The 25,283-nt window shown below is 49.2% G+C and overlaps 1 protein-coding gene across 1 annotated transcript in view; it reads right to left on the reverse strand.

Moving 5' to 3' along the window:
- NOS1 (nitric oxide synthase 1) overlaps positions 1 to 25,283 on the reverse strand; it is a 172,230-nt gene that overhangs the window by 76,544 nt on the left and 70,403 nt on the right. The window contains exon 2 of the mRNA XM_034638647.1: positions 9,517 to 10,658. Within this exon, the coding sequence (XP_034494538.1) occupies positions 9,517 to 10,238 (722 nt within the window). The 5' untranslated portion in view covers positions 10,239 to 10,658. The remainder of the gene's footprint in view (positions 1 to 9,516; positions 10,659 to 25,283) is intronic.

Consider the following 25,283-nt stretch of genomic DNA (forward strand, 5'->3'; position numbering starts at 1 on the left):
CACCCTGTATCTATGTTGTCCAATTTTATAGCCACTGGTTACATGTGGCAGTTGAGTACTTGAAATGTGCCCATGGCACTAAACTCTAAATTTTATCTAATTTTAATTAAGTTTAAGTAGCCAAATGTGGCTGGTGGTTATAGCATTGGACAGTGCCCCTCGAAGCCTTAATGTCTATGAAGACTGGGAAATGAAGGCATACATAGCTGTTGGCCAAGAAAAACCATGTTCTCTGGGGGCTGGAGGGCACAGGCAGGGATACTCAGACCCTTTCTGAGCTGTCGTGTCTTGTTCACAGAGCACAGGACTTCAGGAATTCTCTGCTTCCCTTCTAGACTCCCACCTCCCATCATTCTCAGTCCTGATCTCCACTCTCCCCTCCTCCCCAGGAGCACTCTGTTGTCCACTCCTATCTTTACACTTGATCTCCCTGGGATGCCCTTTCATCTTCCCTCTGCTGGGAACCAACTCCTACTCAACCCTCAATACCCATTTCACACCCCTCCTCTCCTGGGCGGTTAAACAAGGTCATGCATATGAAATGCCTACCACATAGTCAGAACTAATTAAACATGTGTGTCTTCATTGACGACTAAGGTAATTGAAGCTCAGGGAGATTAGGTAACTTGTCAAAGGTCACACCACCAATGAGCAGTGGGGAGAGCCTGAAAGTCAGATGTTTCTTTCTTGCTGTTCCCCTAGCTGAGAGTCACTGAGAACAGGGCTTGAGGGGGAAATGGAAGAAACATCTGGTTGAACCTTATACTGGTGAAGAACCGCAAATTTAGATACTCATCTTTCCCTCCAAACGGAGTAGAGGTGTTGGATGTATTTACCTGTTGAAGGAGAACCTGGTCACTTTCATGTACCGTTTCTTCATTTAATAAATATACTGGGAGCCAATAGATGGATGGGGTCTGTCTTGACTCCTTAGAAGCCTGGAGGGTGACTCTCCTTTGCCAGGACTCATGAATGTTGGTCCTGCCCAGCTGCCTGGAGTGGTTTCAGTTTAGCTCAGGCTTTTTCAACCTGCAACTGCTGATATTTTGGGAGCTGGACCATTCGTTGTTGTGGGGGGCTGTCCTGGACACTGGGGATGCTTGGCCACATCCCTGCTCTCGACCCATTAGGTGCTAATAACACCCTTCTCCCCTCCACAGTCCCTGCCAGTTGTGACAACCCAAAAAGTCTCCAGACATTGCCCAATGTCCCTTTGGGGAGGAAGCAAAATGTACTCGCCCTTAGGGAGAAGCACTGGCTTAGGTGTGGCTGAGGACCCAGATCTCCTGCTTCCTCCACAGTCCCTCCCACCCTTGCTCCACGCCTATCTCTATGTCTACGAGGATTTACTCACTGGTTGCCCCTCGTTCCCAGATGGGATTGAAGAATCTGCCTTCACTATGTGCTTTCCACCTCCTCTCAGGCGTCCTTAGCCCCCTGGACAGGCCGCCCTCCAGTGGGCTTGCATTCCAGGTAGACCAGGATCCCCAGAGCCATCATGTGGTCACGTTTGGCAGTTCTCACACTTCAGGGGGCATCAGAATCAACTGAGGAGCCTGTTAAAATCCCCCTGAACTTGCTCCCTGGAGAGTCTGAAGTAATGGGTCTATATGGGAACCCTGAAATCTGCATTGTCAAAAGCACCCCATGGGGTCCACAGACTTCCTTGAAGACCCACCTTCCTGGGAGTGCTCTGGGCCTGAATCTAGCAGTGAACAGCAAGGAAATGCCAATGTCCCCCCAGCTCCTTCCCTTCTTTTCCCCTCATAAGACCAGGCATGGAGCTCTGCCTCCCACTTGGCGAGCATTTTCTGTGCTTTCTGGCAAGGACTAAACTAAAGCCCCTTTTCTTCCATTGAGCTACCTGGACAATCATTCCCACACTAACACAGTCAGTCTGGCATCTCTAGACCTTCTGGAAACGTTTGCCATCTCCTTCCAACTGAGGCTTCCTGGGGGTCAGGCCTTGGACTCTCAGGCAGGGGGTGTGGGGGTCCTGGGCCAACTCCACAGGAAGTTTGCACATATGTTGGTCAGCCCAGTGCTGACCACTAAACAACCCCGAGTACCCAGGATGGGGAGCAGGTGGGCCAGGCTGTGTTCAGGGCACAGTCTGGAGGTAGGGACCACCTGCTCTGCCCCAACCAGGCAAGGAGGCCGCTGAGGAGCAGCTGTCCTGGCAGAAAGCCTGCTGCGTCTCTCCTCAGACACCACACTATGCCCTGACCCCACCCCCGCTTCTTAACCATCCACCCTCCACCTGGTCTCAGATGTTGGGACCTAAGTTAAAGCAGGAAGACTTGGGGGGCGTGGAAAAATGAGTCTGAGGTCTCTGCAAAGCTCTGTTCTAGATCTCATCATGCTGGAGTGGGGGAAGATGGCAAAAGAGAAAAGTAGGCTCTTGAGAGCTGGAATTTTACCGCAACGCTCTAGCTGAGAAGTGAGGTGAGGGCCTCTGGGCTCAGCAACAATCAGGACTGCAATTGTTCACATCACAAAAACTGGGCAGGATCCTCAAACTCCAGTGTTTACAGCATCCAGGCTGAGCAGATTGGCTGATTTTGGATCCTGGGGAACTGGAGAGCCCACGCTAGGCCCCGCCCAGCTCCCCGAGGCTGGCTCTCTCCCCACGAACAGACTTGGTGCTAATAGCTCTTCTGATATTCCCTTTATTTTTGAGAGACTGGAAATCAGTTATATTGTGAAACCTCTTGATTTCTCTATTTTGCCACAAAATCATTTTTCAGAAAACTCTGTAGGCCTTCCAATAACTCTCGTAGGAGATCTGGGTTTGACCCTCAATTCCCGGTTTGTGACGTGTGACCTAAAGGGATGTTTGAGCTCTTCCCCCTGGAGTGATGTTCTGGAGAGGTCGAATGGAGCAGTATACCTTTGGGGTGGGCTTGACAGGAGGTGGACTGGTCAGCTGCCTGGCCTGTGATGAGCGTGCTCACTATTGACCTTAAGGAGGAACCTGAATGATAGTTCTGGAAGGAATCTTAGGGCTCATCTGGTCCACACACTACTTTTACAGATGGGGAAACTGAGGCCCAGAGAGGTCCAGGGGCTTTCCTAAAATATGTAGCTGGTGAGTGGCAAAGGGGGGACTAGAAATAAGATCACTGAACCCAGTCCAGTGAGACCTCATAGTAATGGCCATAGTATTGCTTCATAGATGAGTGTGGTGGGCTGACAACGGCCCCCAGAGACATCAAGCCCTAACCTCTGGAACCTATATATGTCACCTTAGGTGGAAAGAGGGTCTTTGCAGGGGTGATGAAGTTAAGGACCTTGAAAATGGGAAGATGATCTTGGATTACCTGGGTGGGCCCTAAATGCCATCATACATGTCCTTATAAGAAGGATGCAGAGGGAGATCAGCCATAAGAGAGGAAGGCCACGTGACCCCAGAAGCAAGGTGCCACGTGCTGGCTTTGAAGGGGCAGGACGGGGCGGCCAGCCAAGAAAGGCAAGGAATACAGCTCTAGCAGCTGCAAAAGATAAGGAAACAGATCTGCCTCTAGAGCCCCCAGACCCAAGACCCCCCGAGATGTAGGAGAACAAATGCGTGTTGTTTTAAGCCACCACATTTGTGGTCTTTTTACTGCAGCAAGGAGCAGGGGAAACTGAGACAGTGAGTATTCGGTGGGAGGAACAGGGATGGCATGGTGGCGGGGGGGTGGGTGGGATGAGTGGCCCGGGCCATGTGTATGATGTCACTGCCTAGCTCTTTACTCCTACGCACTACGCTCATGGCCCACAGACCTTCTTTCCATTCCTTGAATATCCCAACCTTGTTCCTGCCTCAGGGCCTTTGCTCCTGCTGTACCTTCTGCCAGGAATGCCCTTCCCTAGATTTCACATGGTTTGCACCTTCTGGCCCCAGTATAAACGTTGCCTCTTTAGAGAGGCCTTCTCTGACTCTCTGATCTAGGTTTGTGTGTGTATGTGTGTTTTGTTTTGTTTTTACTTAACCCTAAGCCATGTTTCTTCAAATCACTATTTCGTTTCTTTCACGCATGTGTCACTATCTAAAATGATGGCTAAGTCTACCTGTTCCTTATTCATTTCTTGCCCATAACCCCATGATGGCAGAGGCTCGTCTGTGGATCCCCAGTTCTGAGGACAGCAGCTGGGGCAGAATAGATGTTCAATAAATATTTGTTGAACGAAAGATGGTGAGAAGCCCCCTGGTTACACGCCATCTGGGGTGAGTGGGTGGCTGGGTGGGCATATTCCACAGCTCTTCCCCAGAATGGGGGCCTGGGTGCCCACCTGACAAAATGGTGGAGGCCCAGAGGGAAGAGAGGGCAAAGGAAGAATAACAACTCTATAAATAGGACTTCCCTCCCTTCCCCAGGGAAGGATGGACTGGGGAAGCCCCTCGTGTTCAACTGGTCAGGGTGAGAATGAAAACTCACACTGACGTTCAGCGTGAAGGCAGTCATTGGAGTCAATGCCAACAGAGTGATTCAAAGCCATGAGTCATGTCAAGCGTGGCCAGAGAGGAGCTCCCGGAGTCAGTGCTGTCATTGGTTGGTCTGAGAGCAGTTCTCCAGGGGTGCTATCTCTCATCTCTTTCTCTCTTCCACACTGAGAAAATACTCCAATGTCCTCAGCAACTTGATGGCCAGCGGTCAAGTACGCTGTGGCCAACAGTGCCATCTATGCTGGTAGCAGCCAAGAGCACGGGCTTGGGGTCAAGTCCTGGCTTTGTCACTTGGGAACTATGTGACCTGGTACAAGTGAGTGCACCTCTCTGAGCCTTGGTTTGCTTATTAGGAAAATGGGGTGCTATGAGGAGCAAATGAATTCATTGACGTTAAGACTTTTGCATGGGCCAGGCCCACCTGGAGTGCTCAGGACAGGTTGGCCCGCATCATCATTACAGAACACAGGCTTGTCACTGGAGACCTCCTCTCCCCAGTTAAGCTCATTCTCTAGGCTCGAAATTGACTTCTGTGCCTCCAGCTGCACTCTCTTGCCTGGGTTCTCTTTAACTGCAGACAGCGGCAGTGAGATTTCTAGGTAGAAGCCAGAACGGCACCCTGTGGCCAGTGCTGTGTGGCTCTGGGCAGACGGCTCCACCTCTCGGAGTCTCAGTTTTCTTGCCAATAAGGGGGCCCAAACTACACAGCCTGCTTAGGGAGCTGAATTCTCCCCAGCTTGGAAGAGATGGCTGCCGGGAAGGTACTCTGTAAGTGCCCGAGTCCCTTGCAGGTGGGGGGGAAGTGATCACAGCGCAGGGCGAGGCTGACCGGCTGGTCCAGATGGATGCTGGACCAGGGACCTTGGCCTCTTTAGAACCCTCCTTCAGGGCAGCAAGCTGAACAACCTGGATATCCTCTGACACGCAGCGTTTTAAAGTGACCGCTCCCAAGGGCAGAAAGTCCCAGAAGCCCCCAGATTTCCCTTCCTTACACACCACACACGCTGCCACCATGCGCCAGGCCCACCTTCTCCCTGGGATCCAGGGTGAGACTGTGTCTAGACCACACATCGTGTCTCCCCCCAGCAAAGGGCCAGCATCCCCAAACAACAGGACCAGAGATGCCCCACGAGGAAAGGGAGCTGGATGAAGCAGACTAGGTCTGTGTCCAAGAGGAAAGAGGGAAGGAAGGAAACGAGGCCAAGAGAACAGGAAAGTCAAGGGCACTGCGGAGAACCAGGGATGGCCCCAGTCTCTGCTTGGCCCCTCAGAAGCCACAGACTGCTGCCTGTGACCGGGATGGGGGGCTCCAAGCCTGGTGGGCGGCCGGCCTCACTGTCACCTGACCATCCAGAAGCCAGCTCTGACCCCCACCCCAAAAAGCAGCCTGGACGGGGAAGCCCCTGGAAGGATGCATCATTTCCGGGCAGTCACATGCTCCAAGGGGCTTGAATGCTCCCAGGCCTGCCAGGCCCCACAGTGACCCTAAACACCATTCTGTCTCTGGGCTTCCATTTCCTGACTTGGGATGCTGACACTTAGCATGACATTTATTTCAGCCCCTGGGAGACAGTTTGGTAATTTCGGGGGGCACGTCTGCAACAACCAGAAGTTTTGGTTGTTCCAACGATGGTGAGGGCTCCTGGCCTCATATGGGGGTGGGGTGGGGGGGGCACATTCTGCAGTGCCAGGGACAAACCCACACGAGGAAGAAGGGGCCTGGCTGCCACTCAACTTTTGGACATCCACCCAGATCAGAAGCAAGCTGAGATTCCTGAGCCGAGATCCCAATTTGGTCTTACATATAAAAATGCCTTTAAAATATACTGAATTTTCCATGCTTGCCACCACTGGGTAATGACAGGTCACCATTTTGGAAAATCACATCATCACGTCATTAAGGCGACACTGCTAGTGGCATTAGAGTTGCCAAACAACACACTTGTGTCAGATCTGCATGTGACACTGTCGTGTGTGGGCTAATTCTACGTGTAGGAGCAAATACCCAAGCACTGATATATTAAAGTATAGTTTCTGTTCCTATAAATTACTTTTTTTCTTTTAAAGATTGATTTATTTATTTGAGAGAGAGAGAGGGTAAGCGCACCCGGGGGGTTGGGGCAGAGTGAGAGAGAAACCCAAGCCGACTCTCTGCTGACCACAGAGCCTGACGCGGGGCTGGATCCCACGACCCTGAGATCGTGACCTGAGCTGAAACCAAGAGTCGGATGCCTAGCTGACTGTGCTGCCCAGATGCCCTTACTGTAAATTACTTGTATGCTTGGCCTCCTTTATTTTATAGTTAGGGTATTATATTGATGAACAAATGTAAAGTGTGAGTAGGTTATACGATCTACGAATTAGCTCCTGGTTAGTAAAGGGGGCATTTAAAAATATTTGTTACAGAGGTGGAGGGTGGGGAGTGGGGTTCTGAGTCCAGCACAGGTGTGAGCCATTAAGCCAGGGACACACGCCCTGGGGTCAGATAATACTCATGCTTAGAACCGTCGCCCTCAGCAGGGTTCATGGAGCCCTGGACTTGCCCTGCGCCACTTTCTTCCAAACCACACCTCCTCCAAAGCAGCGTTTTCTGCTTCTTTTGGTCACTGGAGGGAAGGCTGTGATAGATGAGGACAGGTCGAGGGCTCAGGTGCAGCCTCCCAATTTGGGAAACTAGGTCTGCTGGAGGAGACCCCATGTCAGACCGGCGTGTCCTACACCCGTGCTCGGGGAAATGAAGGCTGCTTTTCTGAGTTGCTGTTTGGAGAGGCCCCTGAGGCCTGGCGGATAAGAGGGCTCCTGTTCAAGTCCTTCATATCTGATGTCCTCCCCCAAGCCTAGTGTTCTGCACTGGGCTTGTGTGCCCTGCCCTGTCAGCTGGGAGAGGGTCGGACTGGCTTCTGGGAGGCGGAGGGACCTGGCGGGGACTTCTCCGTATCACACAGAGATTTGGGCTCCTGGGTCTGGGGTGGGGCTGAAATAAAGCCCCGGGGAATTCTGATGCTCAGGACCCCATGCCTGCCCGGTGCCCAGCTGAGAATCAGAACCAAGTGTCTGGGATACTAGATAGAGACCGCAGGAGGGAATGCCACACTCACTCGGTCCTGCTGCTCTTCCCGGGAGAAGGCGTGTTGAGGAAGAGGTTATGCCCAGGAGCCTTTGAGGGGAGGCCCTGCTGGTGTCTCTCGGAAACCAGGCCCATGATTGAATCTGGATTCTACAGTTGCTTTCGGATTTAAGTCCACTGAACGAGACTTGGGGGCTGCTGGCTTTCCAGAAGCTACGTCAAGATGATGTTGTCTCTACTGTGTGTGCCGCTGTGGGGAGCCCGGGGAGGCGGCAGCTCCCCTGAGGACTGGTTCTAGCCTGGGGTGGGGGTCTCCATGCTAGTCATGGGTGAACTGGGCCCCAGATCTCTGCAAGCCAGGACAGCTGATCCTGGCCCCCAGCTCTGGAAAGGAAGGTCAGGATGAAAGGGGCTCCCAGCCACTTCCCCCACCAAGAGGGTCATACCATGTCCTGTGTACTGGGGCCAAGACTCTCCATCTCCTGTGGAGATGGGATCAGAGGTATGGGGGAGACTCCAAGCTGCCCCCAGGAATGTGCAGAAGACAGAAGGGAGTAGGTTGGAGGACAGGAGCTCAAAGGGGAGCAGGGGACCCCTGGGGGCTTCTGACACAGCATCCGTCTTCCCTCTTGGGGTCTTGCTGCAGGTGTGAGAAGTTAGAAAAGCTCCAGGAAGCAATGGTGGCCTGAGGTGGGCTGCCTCCTTCCACTTCCTCCAGGTCTTCCAATGTCACCTTCCTTGAGAACTGCCTAGCCTCTCTCTTTAAAATTCACCCTCCCCCATACTGCCTGACCCCTTCCCTGCTCCATTTATCGTCTCCTTAGCACATACCACTGACGGCCTACATATTTTAACACCTTTATCTCATTTATCCTTCTTCCCCACCACACCATAAGCTCCCCAAGGTCAAGGGGCTTGTCTATTTCATTCAATCACAAGGTCAGAGGGTGTCTGTTCCATTCACTGCTTTACCCCTGGTGCTCAGAGCAGTGTCTGGCCACAGTAAGTCTTCAATGAACATCTGTTAAATAAATCAGTGCAGGGCCTGGAGAGTTGCTTTATTCCAGGCTCCTGAGGGACAGCCTGGAGTGCTATGAGTGCTCTCTGGACACGCAGGGGTCCTTGGGGAGGCGGGTGGGATATTTTGGCCCGGGGGCTGGGTGGCCCCACAGCTGAGCCTCCTCTGTAGTGGGGGGTGGATAAGTAATAGGGGCTGTAGGGTTAGTGCTAATCTAAGATGAGAGCAGGAGGGGACACAGAGAAACTTCCCTCTCTCTCATATCTCTGGACCCACTATTCTCTGACCCTCTGGCCCAGCTGCCAATTCCTCCCCAAAGAAGGAGCTAGAATCACCCACTGTATCGCCTACTCTCTTCCTCCCCAGAATCAGAAAATGCCAATCTGGCAAACATAGAGGGGCCGGGACCCGGGTCTTCATGTTCTAGCCTTGGTTTCTGCATAATATGAACAAGACCGCCGCTTTGGGGGAGCTGTGATCAGTTCTCTACTTTGATTCCACTCCCTTCCTTTAGAACCTTCCTTACTCCCAGGCGGCTCTCACAAGGAGACAGCTGGTTTAGGTTGAGGGTTACCCAGGCCTCAGCTCATCCCCTCTCTCTTCCCAGGACCTTGGCATTCACCTATGCCAAGGCTGCCATGGACACGCGCCTCTCGCTCCCTGGGCGACTTGGGAGAGGCCACTTCCCTCTGAGCCTCAGTCTTCTGCCCCGTGAATTGCAGATTGCAAGAGCACCCACCTTGAGGGGTTGCTGGAAGGCATGACCTCAGCTACCATGACTCTTAGCTCTGGGTCTCACGGCAAGAGATACAGGCTAGCTAGAAGTTATGCCCATTTCGCTCTCACAATTGCAGTTTTAAGGGAAAGAGGCAAGGATGGTCGAGTGGCTGTGCCTGTTTGAGTGTCTGGAACGGCTCAGTTGGCTCCTGGGCTCTGATACCGAGCTGCAGTACATGCTTGCACACAACACGTAGACACACACGTGCACACTTTAGAACTTACCTGTCCACCTGGACTTCCACATCTTTTGTCTCTGCCTTGGAAGGTCCCGCTCCATTGATCCCTTTGCTCCCACTGGCGAGAAGGCTCAGCACAGGCTCTATCTCCTTGAGCAGTTCACTGTTCTGGCCGTCCTGGGGGGCCACCCCGGCACTTTTCTTGGTAGGGTCCTGGCCAGGGTGTCTGGGAGCCAGGCCGTTGGTATTTGAGAGTGAGCCAGCTTCCTGCCCACTGTCCTGGGTATGCTGTGGCCCATTGCCAGGACCCGCGGCCCCGTCCACTGGCGGTGTGTGCTCTTTGCCGGCCGATGACTGGTGAGACAGATCGACAGCTGTGGTGGGGGGACCCAGGGGCCGTGTCACCCGGATGGTTTTGGGGGTCCCGTCCCCGGTGAAGGTGGTCTCCAGGTGAGTGGTGAAGCCCTCAGGGCCCCTCAGAATGAGGACCACGTGGGTCTCAGAGGCGATGCCCCTGAGCATCTCCAGGGCACTGTCATAGCTCAGGTCCACCAAGGGCTGGCCGTTGACAGCGAGGATGATGTCGCCGGCCTGGATGAGGCCGCTCTGCTCCGCGGCGCCCCCTCGGATCAGGTCAGAGATGATCACGGGCGGCTTGCTCACCCGCTCTTTCACCAGGAAGCCCAGGCCCCCCACCCTGCGCTTGAAGAGGCGGACAGAAATGACGTTGGGTTGGATCTGCTGAACACTGAACACCTGATTCTCCATGGTGTCTAGTGTCCAGGGGTCCGAAGACTTAAAATACGTCAAGCCAAGATGTTTTCAGCAGGAGGAGCCAGGCTGCACGCTGTGCCGAGAGGAAAAGCTGGGGGCTCGTGCCTCCAGGAGTCTCAGGAATGAGCTGCTCTTGGGTTCGTCTTCTCCGTCTTTGACGTCAACTCGGCGTCACCCACTCACTGCCGTCCGGCCATCAGTGGCATGATTTCCTGCGTCTGCCTTCCTCCTTGTTATCTAGGAAGTGATGGTTGATCAGGCAGACGTCAGGAGAAGCCGTGGGACGTGTCCCTAAGCAACAGGTCAGGCCGACTGGGGAGGAGAAGTGTCTGGTGGATGTGTCTAGATGTGTCTCGATGTGACACAAGTTCCTGTGCACGATTCTCTGGGCATCGCGAGCCCGTCAGACCTGTGCTGGAGAGAAGGAGCAAGGGAGGGGGTGAAGTTACAAGAGAGAGATTGATGTGGAGTGCCCAGCGCCACCTTCAAAAGCGAGATGGGAAATGCAACCAACTGAGAAGTCTAGCCACAAGACACTGGAGTTTGGAAGCCAACCTCGAAATGTAATCCTTCCTCCCCGGGGTGGGGGGGGGAAACGTTCCCCATTAGCTGCAAATTGTCTGGTTTCATCTTCCATGATCAAAGCCCCCTGAGATCAAGGGTCTCCCTGGGGAAACCACTGATAGCCTAGAAGTCAAATGGCAAGAATCACAATCTCATCTCTTCTCTCTTTCCCATCTTGAGAAGCCACCATTCCAACTTGTCACGCAGCCTTCAGCTCTCTGTACCTTACAAACATTTTCCACTCATGTGTCAAGAGCTCAGCCAGCATGGATCTTCGGGCTCTCTGTCCTGGCCACCTCCAAAGTCCCCCACGACAAACCCACCAGAAAGGGAATGCCACCAATGGTGTCAGTTGGCCTTTCTGACCATTTTTGTAACTATTAACCTGTTCCAGGCTCCAAAGGACAGACTTGGTCACGTTACAAACCATTATAAAGCCAACTTGCTATAACAAATACCGAAGACTTGGGCCCACACAAAACTTTAGAGGACATCTGTACTCCACAGCCTGCCTGCGACCCTAATAGGGAAACATTAAGAAGAGCGGACTGTATACCCCCAGGGTTATCATAAGCACATAGCAGGTGCTCAATGAGTATTTGCCGAATGAAGAAAAATCCCAGAAGATTAAACATAGCAGACACTTATTGAACACGTACGCTCTTCATGTACACATATGTATTTTTGCCTTTGATCCTCATGGTTACCCTTCAATAGATGAGAAGCCTGGGAAGGGGTTTAGTTAGTTGTCCAAAGTCACATAGAAATGACAGCAAAGAGAGGTCTTGAACTCAGGTCTGCCCTACTCTCGAGCCCGAGCTTCTAAACTTACACTCCAGTTGAAAAAACTTGATATTCTGGTTATTCACTCAACTCCTGCTGGCTCCCGGAGTCTTGGAGAAATGGGGTATGGTTGGGGTGCTAAGGGGCAAGAGGGGGCTCAGCTGGGGGTGTCGTGGCCCAGGTGAGGCGTCTGCACACAGGGCACGAAGACAGCAGGCAGCTATGGAAGTGTGCCCTCTGTGTCTGGCATGGAGCAGGTGATCTGAGGTTGTGGGTGGAGTAGGGGGCAGGTGGGAGGCAGCAGTGAACCCCTCCATCTTTCTCTAACCTCCAGCTCAAGTCCAGTTCCAGCTCTTTCCCGAACACCCTTCTCTGTCGGCATCCTCACCAGGCTTAGCGCAAGGCGGGAGCCCCCATCTGCCGCGCCTAACAAAGTGACGCTCACTCCCCCATTTCCCTTTGAGCGAACTCCCGGGGTCATCCGGGGGCTGAGGCAGCTGATGCGCTCCCACTGCCTCTGTGAGCAGGAGATGGGTGCAGACACCCCTCAAGAGGGAGGTGCCGCTTCCCGGATCCCCTCAGGGCGGGGTGGTTAGTTAAGTCAGCCTCCCCCTTTTGCAGCCTGCCTTATGTAACTGCGGCAGCCCCTCTGTGTGGGTGAGGGGATAATGAATACCCAGGCCCAGCCCGGGCTGCGTTCTCCATCTGGTGTCTCCGTGTGTGTGTGTTTCTCTCTGTGTATTCATGCATTGCCCTCATGCTGTGTCATTTCTCTGCTGCGTGTGTGAGCGTGTGGGGCTCGCGTGTCGACCAGCTGAGTGTCTTTCAACATCTTGCTGCTGGGGTTCTGGTTTGCAGAAAGAACCATCCAGAACCCCTGTGTCTTTCCTCACTGGGGTGGATCGGTCCTCCCTTGACCCCTTTGCTTCCTTAACTCTCCCCAAGCCCCATTTCTTCTGGGTACCGAACCCAGGATGTTCGTCCAGGTTTGGCAGTGGACTCCGTTCTTTAATTAAAGAAGGGATTTGCAGGTGAGCTGCAAAGGGAAGGCGAGGTTTCCAAGTGTTTTTCTTCCACTTTTGGCTTGGGCCAGACCCTAAAAAGGACAGAGCCTGGGCTTGGCTCAAGAAAAAGAAAGAGAATAAAGCGATCCACAAGCCTTCTCAGCTACACTCAGCTTTTCAAACTCTTTCTCCGTTGGTTTTCAAATCAGGGAGGGCCTGTTGGCTGGTGCTTGGGAAACTGGGGTGCTGTTTCTCACACTTTGGCCTTAGAAAGGCAACTTGATCTTTGGAAGGAACTGGAAAGAGGCCGGGCTTGGGAGAAGCAGGGATATGTAGTGTCTGCTGAGAAAGTCCTGTGTCTGAGCCAGTGGATTCTGAGCACTCACTCAGTCTACTTTGATCCTAATAACAACCCCACAACACCCTGTCTCCCTCCTTTACCTCTCCAGAACACCCTCATCTGCTGCTGTATTTTTATCCTCACTCGCCAAGGTCAGGTTTGAATATCCCCATGGCACAGATGAATAAATTAAGCTGCTATAGGGAGACCCACTTGTCCCGGCTTGTGAATGTCCACTGTCCAGGAGGCTCCTGGGTTACCTGGAGTGGCTGGCGACCCTTCTGCCCCGGGAAAGATTTTTAAGGCTCCTTCTGGCTCTGTCTGCGTGTTTCTAGGTGAGTTCTTTACTTTCTTGGAACTTCTATTTCCTTATCTGTAAAATGGGGTTGTTAGGCAGTTACCACTTCCCTGGGTAACCAGAAGGATTAATGAAAATGGTGAATGGACGGTACTCAGCAATGTCACACAGCAAATGCCCAGCAGAAAGGGCTTCCTGTTATTGTTATATCATATGTAACGATTCGGGCTTCCTGGCTTTTAATTCTAATTTTCTACACCATCCCACTTTCACAAAAGGTAGCTCATGTGCCGTCTAGAGGGGGCCCTTTGCTGGAAATCTGGCGGAACCTGGCACTGGTCGTGGAATGGGGCTCTGAGCACAGGGAGCTGGGTGCTGGGCGGCACGTCCTGCCAAACCAGCCTCCGCCCTTTGGAACTGTGATTTTAAACAAATCACGTGCGTACATGCCAGCGTACATACCATGGAAACAATACTTGGACCCAGGCCTCATTCGAGTAGTTCAGCCTTTTTGGGTGTATTTATTTCATTTACCTTGCTGCGAGGAAATTAGCGGCCGACTTTCGGGACAGCTGCCAGCGACAAGGAGGGAGCCAAAATAGGCCAGCGTCTGCTACTACCATCTCACCGTGTGACCTTGGGCAAGCCACTCCCCATTCTGGGCTGCGTTTCTGCAACCAGAGGGGTGGGGACGGCGGCAGCCTCTAGTAATGGAGAGTTTCTTGTGTGCTAAGCATGGCGCTGAGCCCTCTGCTTGGGTGCCTTATTTAATCCTGGCAGAGACTGTATGCAAACACTCCTAGCCCCATGTTACCCATGGACGAGGTGAGTGGGGTTCAGAGAAGTGAACCTGAGAGGCAACCTTGGGTCTAGCGAGTGGATTCTGAGCACTCACTGGGGTCAATCCCAATCCTAACACCAATCTCATAACATGCCTCATTTCTCTTTCTCCCCAAAGCACATCCTTATCGGCTGTCATATTTTTCATCCTCACTCTGATCAGGGTGACATTTCATTGTCCCTATTTTACAGATGGCAAGATAAGCTGCTATCTGAGACCCATTTGTCTTGGCTTGTCCATGACCTTCCATTTTTAGCACTGAAAGTCAGAGGACATCAGAATGAAGGGCAGTTCTTGAGATCATCCAACCCAACTCCCATTCAAAAATGAGGAAACAGAAGCCTTGAGAAGCAAGGGGTTCATTCAACATGGATCAGCGACAGGTGAGGGGGATCTAGGGCCGTGTTCTCCAGTAGGGCAGCCGCTAGCCACATGTGGCCATTGAAACCCCTTAACTGTGGCTGGTTCCACTGAGATCTACTGTGAGAGCAAAACACACGTTGAGTTTCAAAGGCTAGTTTGAAAAAAAAAAAAAAAGAACATAAAAAAAGCTCAATAATTTTTCAATATTGGTTACACATTGAATAGATAATATTGTGGATATAGTGGGTTAAACAAAATTATTATGAAAGTTAATGTCACCTGTGGCTTTTTAAACTCTTTTTTAAAGTGACTGATAGACAGTTAAAAATCACACATGTGGACCGCATTGTATTGCCATTGGGGAGTGTAGTCTAGAGTCTGACCTCCTCTCTGTATCCCACTGTCCCTTAGTCCCCCTTGAGAATCTCCTGGTAACTTCACCAGGCAGAAGATAATTCTTCTTTCTAAAGAAACCAGAAAAATGACACAGAGGGTTAGCAAAGATCTTGCCACTTTTGAGGTTGACCTCTGAGAATAGGTGTGATGGAGATTGGAGGGGGCGGGGAGAGAATCTACCTAGAACGATGTGAAGAGAGAGGTAATAGTAGGATGTCACCCAGGCTAAGAGTGGAGTGCTCAACATTCCATCATCCGGAGGTCATTTGAAGTCTAACCCTTCTATACACAATGAATGTTTCATTAAAAAGAATGAGGCAGATCTCTACTCACAAGTATGAAATGAGCTCCAAGATACAAAAATACATGTAAATTCTACAGGTGTAAATGCAGAGAATATTCTAGAAGGAATGGGTATCATCAGTTGCAATTCACAAGGAATATTAGAAGTCAGAAGTAGGAGGGAGACATACTTTGCACTGTCCACCTTATTTTTCTATTTGCTTATCATTTAAATTATGTTTTTAATTACATGTGTATTACCTTTAAAATGAACAATATTGAAGAAAAAACAACACCCAGCCTGTGAACTCCTGGGTGTTTTCTGTTCGCACACCCACAAAATCTCTGATGGAGTTACAGCTCTGATTCCCATCTCCCTCCGATCTCATTTAAAAACAAATCCCAAGTCTCCATGTCTTAAAACAAAATACCGCCACCCTCCACAGAAACAAAAGACCCCCACTGTAACCCAACTGTGCTCTTTAAAAAAAAACAACAAAACACGACAAAGCAACCAACTTCCTTACATCTCCCGAACTGCTAATTTGCAGTCTTTCCCCAGAGAGAACACCACCCGGGAATCAAGCTGACGGGCTTTCTCCCACGCTGGCAAGTCATAGCTACAAACCTGCCAATCTCTGCAAATCAGGGGGTAAGTTGGCATTCTGTGTCTTGGGGATCCCAGAGACAGGGGTACCCTGGTCCCACGGGGTACCCCAGACATGTAACTGCCCCAGTTTCACGGCTACAGTTTGCTGATGATGACCTTGAACTTCCCAGATCTAGTGCCACGCCTCATGAGCCTAAGTCAGAGTGAGTGGGGTGAGTATTCATAGGCGTTTCCAGTTTGATAGTTCACCTTGTCGTCGTCAGGCTTCGGGAAACCCTCGCTCTCTCTCACTGCTGCTTTGTACTACCCTCTTTGAACAGCAGTTTGACAGTATCTACCCTAAATTTAAAACGCACAGATCTTTGTCCTGGCAATTCAATTTTTAGGACTTTCTCCTGCAGATAAACTAGAAGGAACATCCTTACACACAGACACACACACGACCCTTCCACCCTTCCGTGCAGGGTCGTTCAGAATATCAACAGGTTAAATAACCAACGGCACGTCCATACAATGGAGTTCTGGGCAGGCATTAAATAAGCGGGGGCAGGTTAGATCTAAAAGAACCAATGAGGAATGATCTTCAAGATACACTGTTAAATTTTAAAAGGTGGAGAGCACGGATATATAAATATAGTTACATATCCATCCTATGTATCCATCCATACTTTCATGTAACTTTGGAGATGCACTGAATATCTCTGGAAAAACATCCAACATACTGGTAACAGTGTTTGCTTCTGGGAAAGGGTACTGGAAGGCTAGGGGTGGGATGGGAAGAAAGCTTACTTTTTGTTCTATATTCCTTTTTTTGTTTGGGGGGTATGTCCCTTTGTCATGCTTATTCATCTTTTACTGTGTTTTTGTAACATATACAAAAAAAGGGCACAGTCTTAAACGGGTACTCTAGCTTTTCCACTTGGCTTTATGGTGGCGGACAAGTTGTTTAACTGCTCTGAGTCAGTTCCTGCATCTATAAAATGGGGATAACAGCATCTCTTCAGAGTGTCTGTGAAGATGGAGTAATAGTATTTTTTGAGTTCTTACAATCTGCCACACACTACAGTAAGAGCCCAACAAATGAACCCTCTTCCCACTACTATTACTAATAATGATCACATAAGCACCCGTTATTCTACTGGTCTGTGCTGTCGAGTGGACATACGTTCCTTGAAGCACCCAGTGATCAAGCACCAAGAGAACGCTGTGGACACACATACTGGGCTTACTTTTCAGTGGAGCGGGTGCCTGTCACTGTGTCCTCAGAACACAAAAGGAGCGGGATTTGGTGGGTTGGAGCACAGAACCCAAGTGAGACAGCCCTGGACGTTGGTGGTGAGTCAACACCACTGGGTTGGGACGGCAATGTCATGGGTCCAGTCCATCAACAGTAGAGAGCTACAGGGCCGTAGCCCCCATGTTGGAGCAGATCTAGGGAATTACGGAGTCTTCATTTTATCTTCATTTTGCAAAGCTCATTTTTATGAGTGAGTTCAGTCGGCTGTAGAGCACTGTATCCATCATATAGACAGAACACTCCAGGGTTTGGGGCTAAGGTAATTAAATTCCTTCCATCACCCCTCAGTGGCACAAAAATGCCCAGAGATGCACCTGTCTTCCCCCTACCCCCCACCAGACATACTCCATTGCTGGTGGTGTCATGGAGTGCTCAAAGGCATGAGCGTTAGAGCCAAAAGACAAGGGTTTGTGACCCACTTCACTACCTATTGGCCTCAGATTTGTCATCTGTAAAATGGGAACAATGATGGTTTCTACCTTAAAGGTAGAAACCAATATATTACATGGGATAGTTGAGTGGGAGTACATTCGATGGGATAATCTATGCAAAATGTGTGGCACTGCTAAACTACACTTTTTAGAGTCGCTTTAGATTGCACCTCAAGGAAAATGAATGATCTCAGGCAAGATATGTGAACATCATCACAGCCAAAAGGATGGCCTCATTACTGTGAATATGAAACACTACCAGTGGTCTCTGGAACACTTCCTAGGAATCGTTGCAAAAAGACAGTGCATATTTCATACCCCCAATTAACCTTCCCCTCTTTCCCTCTTTCTTCCTCCCTTCCCTTTCTCCCCTTCCTTTCTCCCTTCCTTTTTTTTTTTTTTCATTCACACCATCCTCTTGCTCATTATGAATGCTTATATAGCTTCCACCTGGGCCAGCAAGAAGCTGGGCCTGAAAATGCAGGGATAGACAAGACAGACAGCTTCCCTGCCCTCAGAGCCTACCACTGGGGGGGACAGGACAGGGGAGGGTGGAGAGAGATATTAGTGACAAGTGCAGCAGGTAGAACAAAATGGAAATACAGGGTGTTAACAGAGGCATAGACAGGATGCCTAACAATCTGGGTAGTGGTGGTCAGGGAAGGCTTCCTGGAGGAAGAGTCAGAATATAGAGTTAGCCAGATTGAAGGGGTAGATAGTGGGAGGGAGGGGTGGAGGACAGAAGGCACTGAGAAGGGAGAGAACAAGCATTTGAGCCACTCCCCTGTACCCTCTCCACTGTGGCAGGAGAAGAAAGCCAATGTCTTATAAAGCTGGAGAGGTCTTCAGAAGCTGGATCATGCAGCTCTCTTGAGAGCCAAGTTAAAGATTTTGTACTTTACTCTTACAGTGATGACAAGCACTGGAGAGTTTTGAGGAGAGAATTTCTGTGGTCAGATTCAGATTTTAGAAAGATTACTCTGGCTGCTGCATGGAAAATAGTGGGGGTGGGGGAGGCAAGGCTGGCTATGAAGAGCCCAGATAGGAGGCTGCTGGAGGTCAGAGATGAGAAATGACAGTGGTTAGCATAGTGAAGGGAGGAAGCGGGCAGGTTTAAGAGATATTTAGGAGGTCGGGTCAACAGTATGTGGTGACTGAGTGGGTAGAGCGGGTAAAGGAGAAAGAGGTGTTCCTAGTAACTTCCCAGCTTCTGGCTTCTACAAGTAGATGGATTATGATGCCATTTCCTGGCTAACAGAGCACAGGAAGTCAGGGTAAAAATAGGACAAAAGAAAGGATAAGAATGAATGAAACTAATTTGATAAAACTGTCCTTCCTGAGTAGTAATAGATAATTTAACTGTGGTCTAGTATACTGTAAGAGTCAACATTTCCTGATACCATTATTTCCATAATTACGAGAATGAAGGGGGTTACAGAAAATACACACTTGATTTGGCTCATTCCCCAGCCATTCGATTTTGGGCAAGTTATTAAACACTTTGCATATCAATTTCTTTTTGCGAAACTGAAAAGGTAATAACAAGCACTTCCAAGGTTTTTGTGAAGATTCAATGACAGGTGCTGTAAAGAGCACTTTGTAAACCATGAATGTCAACTGTCATAGCAATGTTGAGTATTTCAAGGAGGACATCAAGAATCGTACCCTTCAGATTGCCACTCAGTGTTAACTTGAGACTCAGCCAAGTTTCTCCTCTCCTGCCTGGCATCCTTGGGGGTCCCTAGTGCAGGGAAGGCAGGCTAGGAAAAAGGTGCCCATGGAAGGTAAAAGAAGTAACAATGGTTATTTTAAGGGAGGAGTGATAACATCTGCTCCTTTAACTTGAAGGTTCCCTGCACGTAGCATCCACGTTGGTCTGAATCAGTTACAAATGAATTTCAGCAAAGAGAGAATACGTTAAATAGGAAACACAAACAACAATGCTGAGAATGATACCACATCTGCCAGATAGATCAGTAAAAACAATAAATGTAAATGGGTTAAACTTGAGTAAAAGAACAAGACACTCAGACTGACTAAATGCATTTGCAGCTGCTCTGTATTAACATGGATGTGGGGACAAGGGTGAAGGACAGGAGGAAAAATAGCTCGCCAAGGCAGGTATGGGTTTGATGTACATTTGCATAGGCAGCATAGGTCTGCTTTGATTTGAAAGATACAATTCACTCTCGTCTTAAAATATGTTAGCCCCTCTTAAGCACAAAATAAATATTTACTGAATAAATGATCAATTATCCACAGCAATTTCTTTCATTGAATTTTTATTAATTAGGTTGCACTATATTAAATTGGCACATTTGCAAATGATCAAATTCACCGTCTTATAGTTCAACCTAATATTTTGAACATTTATATACGCAAACACTTCACTGAATTATTTAATTTCATCCTTGCAACAACTATATGAAGGACATGATTGTATTATTCCCATTTTATAGGTGTTGAAACTGAGGCTCAAAGAGGTTCATTACATCACAGAAATTTATCCAGCTACTGTCAATGATGGGGATTCAAACCAAGTTTGTCTGAACTCAAAGGATTTGCTTTTTATTTTTTACTTACTGAACTCTTTTATTAGCTCCCATAAATTTTAGTCTCAGAGTTTCTAAGCAGGTAATTGTATCACCCACAAATAATAACAGTTCAAAGTCTTTGCCGTGGCCACTTTCCAAATGCTACTATGTATTTTTATTTCAGTTGGCCTGACCACCACTTATAATTTTAGTAATTGGTGGCTGAAATGGACTGTAGGGTTTTCCATTTCGATTGTTCACAATATGGAATCTATGGACCCTTGACAGGGCTCGGGGATTCCTGACAATCCTAGAATTCTGTGCACAACTTTTGTGTGTGTGCATACGCATGTTTATATGGGGAGAGAGTCCGTAATATGATTTTTCTAAGCACTCCATTACCCAGTAAGCAGCAAGAGTAGAAGTCACTGGATTAACCCTACATCTTAAGATGAGAAGTTTGAGGCTTACAGATAGGGAAGGATTTGCCAAAGGTTCTTAGAGACGGAGTCAGAGCGAGGATCCAGGTCTCTTGCATGATTTCTTCTCGAACTCAAGTTACAGGCTCATTTTCCTTGCTTCCCCCATGAAATTCGGAAATTTATTCAGGGCCCTACATTTGACGGTAATGCTAATCTCAGGATGGGAGGTGCAGCCTTCTTGGTAGATGCCCTTCATGTCTGTTATACTGGTTTCTTGATTATTCAAAATAAGCTTGAGTAGTCCAGTATCCCCTTAACCCTCCCTTCCTGGTGAACCACCTCCAATTATTATCTACCTACCCATGGTTGATAACAGAGGGTGTGAAGACAACACAACAGGTGAAGGGAGGGGAAAATCATCACGAAAGCTGGCATGCAATGCCAGGATTTTTAGGTATCCTAGAGCCCCATAGGGATCCCCAGACCCTATACTAGCTGCTCATCAAAGTAAATATTTAAAAGGTCAAATTCACAATTAGGATAAAAACCAGATTATACATACTTAGTATTGATTAACAGAGCCGTAAATATCAATGTAGTTTTTAAAATAAAAAATCAAATAAAAATAAGGATCATAGTATCAGAGACCCCAGCCACAGCTCCTTCATTTGCTCAGCTTTTACTGAGTAGCTGCTTTGTTCCAAAACCCTATCATCCTAAATGAACTATGAAACTGTATGCTCCTTGAAGGCAGGGATCATGGTTTTCTGGTTTACTGTTGCACCCTCAGTGCACAGAAGGCGCCCAGAGCATAGTAGGTGCTCAGTAAATTAGAGGCTCAATCTCTGAGTCCACAGCTATTGAATGAAGTAGCCCCGGTGGGAGGTGAGAGGGAGCAGCGGGGACCGTGGAGAACTGGAGCACCCACGCCACATGTGGAGCACCATTCTGGCTGGTGGTTGCCGTGCAGGGAGGCAAGGTCAGTATCAGCCGACTTGCTCTCCAGCAGTTGCAGGGAGGTGATAACACGGCCCATTACAAATCAAAGAACAAATAAATGAGACCTCGCATGCTCGGGTAAGAACACCCAGATTCAGAAAAAGGAGAGGTCAAGAGGGGGGTCTCAATAAAGTTTGTAAAATCACCAGTGACAGACATGGTCTAGTACTTGCTACATACGGTGTGGCCCCTGGACCAGCAGTCATCAGCGGAGAGCTGGTTAGGAATGCAGAGCCTCAGGCCCCACCCCAGCCCTATGACTCTGACTCTGCATTTTCAGAAGACCCCCAGGTGACTGGTGTGCATGTTATGGCTTGAGAAACATTGGTCCAGTTTGCCTCTAAATGCCTGTGTTACTTTTTCGCAGTCCCATGAAGCTTCAAGCAGACCACTCGAGTCGAGGGAGCAATATTAGGCTGAACTGAGTAAAATTGCAGATTTCCAACGATTTTTCGACCTGTGAAAATGGCAATCGCAAATGAAATCTCATTTCCACCTGAACTATAAGCTGTTCTGCACAAAAGTGCTTTAGACCTAGGATATCACTTGCTTCAAAAAGTCTCAGGTCAGATGCTACAAAGAGCCCGCAGGCATGACATACGAGTGTTGTTGGGTCAACACAGCTAAACACATTTTTCTCCCCAAATTGGGTACCATCACGTAAAAATGGGAAATCTCACGTGAAATGCAAATTTCTAGTTTTCTTGGAACAGTGGAAGGAGCATGAGGACTAGGTCTGTATTTCTGAATGTCAGCAAACAGCTGGAGTGGGCGGTGGCGCCCCCTTTAGACAGGGCGTGGGCTCTCCAGTTCCTCTGGGCCCCTATGCAGCCCCCCTCACACATGTGTTTCTTGCCAGGACCCTGCAGGTATTTATTTCGTCTGTGGGACCCTGGTTATGTAGTGAGTTTTAAAGGGAAACAAGGAAGGTCACCTTTAGACGCTGCTCAGTGGAAGGACAGATGTGCTTAGTGACTTGGGTCTTGCCATAGGTGACCCTGGTTGAGCCAGGTGTTCGACGGATGCCCACCTTCCTGACAGCCCTCTGCATCTGTCCCAGCTTATGCCCTGGGGCTGATGCTCAGGCTGCCTCATCGTCCCTGGGTTAGAACTACTGAGAATTGTAGAGCATTTCCTGTAATTGTCATCCTCAAATCCTTAACTGCTTCCTCCCTCAACATGGTACGTTTACAAAGACCCTTCCTGGAGTGACACCTTTCTCTGTAAATGGAGCTGTCGCTTTTGATGTCAGACCAGTCTGCCTACTCATTCCAACAAGAGCTGAACGGAAACCAGCTTCCCTTCTTCATTTAGAGGGAACACAGTCCAAGACCCCATTCATTTTCCTTGACTCTACCTTGGGGTTACCTGAGCCGGCTGGGTCTTTATCTCCCATCATACCAGTGCACCTGGTAAGCCCCTAGAAGACACCCCACCCTCAGCCCTGAGCGACACCCTCCCTCCTGATTCAGCCCTACTGAACAGAGCTCTGCAAACATCCCTCTGCAGTAAAATCACAGAGAAGACAGAACGACGCCATCGTGAGCAGCGTCTAAGCTGACATCACAGAAGTGGCAAGGAAGGCTTGCGGGGGATTGTCGCAGTTAAGACTGTAGGTCCTGGCTTCAAATGCTGACTCTGCCATTTACTGACTGCTGGCCTTAGGCAAGACATTTTGCATCTCTGTGCCTCTGGTTCCTCATCTGCAAAATGGCAAATAATAGTATTTACTTTGCAAGGCTTTTGTGAAGATTATATAAAATGATGTCATGTTTCCCCGACTGGTCTTACCACCTTCCCATCTTTGTGCCGTGCCAGTGTCTCACCCCAGGCAATCATCTAGCTACTATTTTTCCTTAGAGCTGACTCACGCTTTACCTGATATACTTAACTATAGCCTCGTCCTAAGGAATAACAACCATGAGATCATGGTAAAAAGGGGCCAGCTATGTTTTTCTATTACCAATCAAAACAAATATTTAATGAGAAAATTAAAAAAAAAAACAACCAGATACCATCTTGTTCCAATCATGAGAAAAGCACTGAACAAACTCAGATTGAAGGACGTTCTCCGAAGTAACCGACCAGTCATCAAACTCAGGAGAGACAGCCCGTGTGGCAGACTGTCACAGATGAGAAGAAACTAAGGAGAAATGAGCACCGAAAGCGTGTGGGATCGTGGATAAGATCAGGAACAGAACATGGTCATTCGTGGGAAAAGCGAAATTCAAATAAAGTCTGTAGTTCAGATAATGATTGTACTAAAACTGTACATGACGTTAACATTAGGGGGCGCTGGGTAAGGGGTATGGAGACACTCGTTGCCCTATTTGGCAATGTTTCTGTAAGTCCAAAGCTACTTCAAAGTAAAAAGTTTTGGGGGCGCCTGGGTGGCACAGCGGTTAAGCGTCTGCCTTCGGCTCAGGGCGTGATCCCGGCGTTATGGGATCGAGCCCCACATCAGGCTCCTCTGCTGGGAGCCTGCTTCTTCCTCTCCCACTCCCCCTGCTTGTGTTCCCTCTCTCGCTGGCTGTCTCTATCTCTGTCAAATAAATAAAATCTTTAAAAAAAAAAAAGTAAAAAGTTTTGAAAAATGGGTCCAAGTTAAGCAGTCTCTCCCCACTGCCTTTTTTGCCCCCTCCCTTCAGTGCCTGGCCACCACTTTCTGTCTCTATGGATTTGCCCATGTCAGACATAGAAATGGAATCCTGTAACGTGTGGCCTCGCGCGCCTGGGTTTGCTCAGTTAGCAGACTGTGTTCCGGGACCATCCACACTGTGGCACGTGTCTGTAAGATCATTCCTTTTTATGGCTGAATATTATTCCATTCTATGGACATGCCACATTATGTTTATCTGTGGGTGGATATTTGAGCTGTTTCCACCTGTTGGCTATGATGAATAGAGTTGCTGTGAACATTCGTGGACATGTTTTTGTCTGACCCTGTGTTTTCAATCTTTAGTGGGGATAAGGTTTCCCGCTGGGGTGACGGAATGTTTTGGAGCTGGATAGCGGTGACGGCTGTAAAACACAATGGATGTCCTCAAAGCCACTAAACTGTATGCTTTAAAATGAGACATTTCCTGTTATGGGAATTTTACCATCATTTGCCATTTTGGAAAAGCTGTGCTTTGGCGAGCCCAGCACTTAGCACAGCACCTGGCCCCCAGCAGGTGTATGAAGAATGCTGGCCCATGCTAGCATCATTGCAGGACTCCCATCAGCCTCCTGGCTCCCACTCCGTGGGCTTTCTACACCATCACTCGGCTTTCTGCAAGAACATTCCTCCAAGTTTGATCTACTATTCTCTTTAAGGTCAGCGATGAAGTTTCAGGGTCCCTGGGACACCACCACTGGAATGCCTTGCTCTGGCATCCAAGAACTGAGGCACAAGGTGTGTACCTGGCAGGTAGGACACACCTGGCCATCGCCTCCAGCTGTGTGCTCAGAGCCACACGGAGTGGACGTTCCACAGACACTGAACTGGTTACTTGTTGACTGAACACCAAACCTCTATCAGCAGCTTCTCCAATAAGCCTTACCTCCTCAGTAGATCGGAGGCATTATTTACCCAAGCTGCTACCCTACAATTTGCTGGTTAAGTCACAATGCCTGGAAACTGTTCATTGATTTTATAATGCTCACTCCCATTTCCTCAAAGTACCTTGGGATGCGTTTGGGTGTTTGAAATGAAAGCGAATGCCTGATTTGTTTTGAGAATTTCATGGGGACCCTACAGAAAACTGGAGACACTCCAGCACATCCCAGATGAGGGAAGCATGTTTCTGCTCGGAGCTGATGAGTTGGGGTTGGTCTCCTTCCTGATTATCGGCGAGGTCTCCCTCTTTTCCCTATCTGTGTGAGGATGGGTGTTC

This window comes from Ailuropoda melanoleuca, chromosome 12 (genome assembly GCF_002007445.2).
Source record: "Ailuropoda melanoleuca isolate Jingjing chromosome 12, ASM200744v2, whole genome shotgun sequence".
Lineage (NCBI taxonomy): Eukaryota > Metazoa > Chordata > Mammalia > Carnivora > Ursidae > Ailuropoda > Ailuropoda melanoleuca.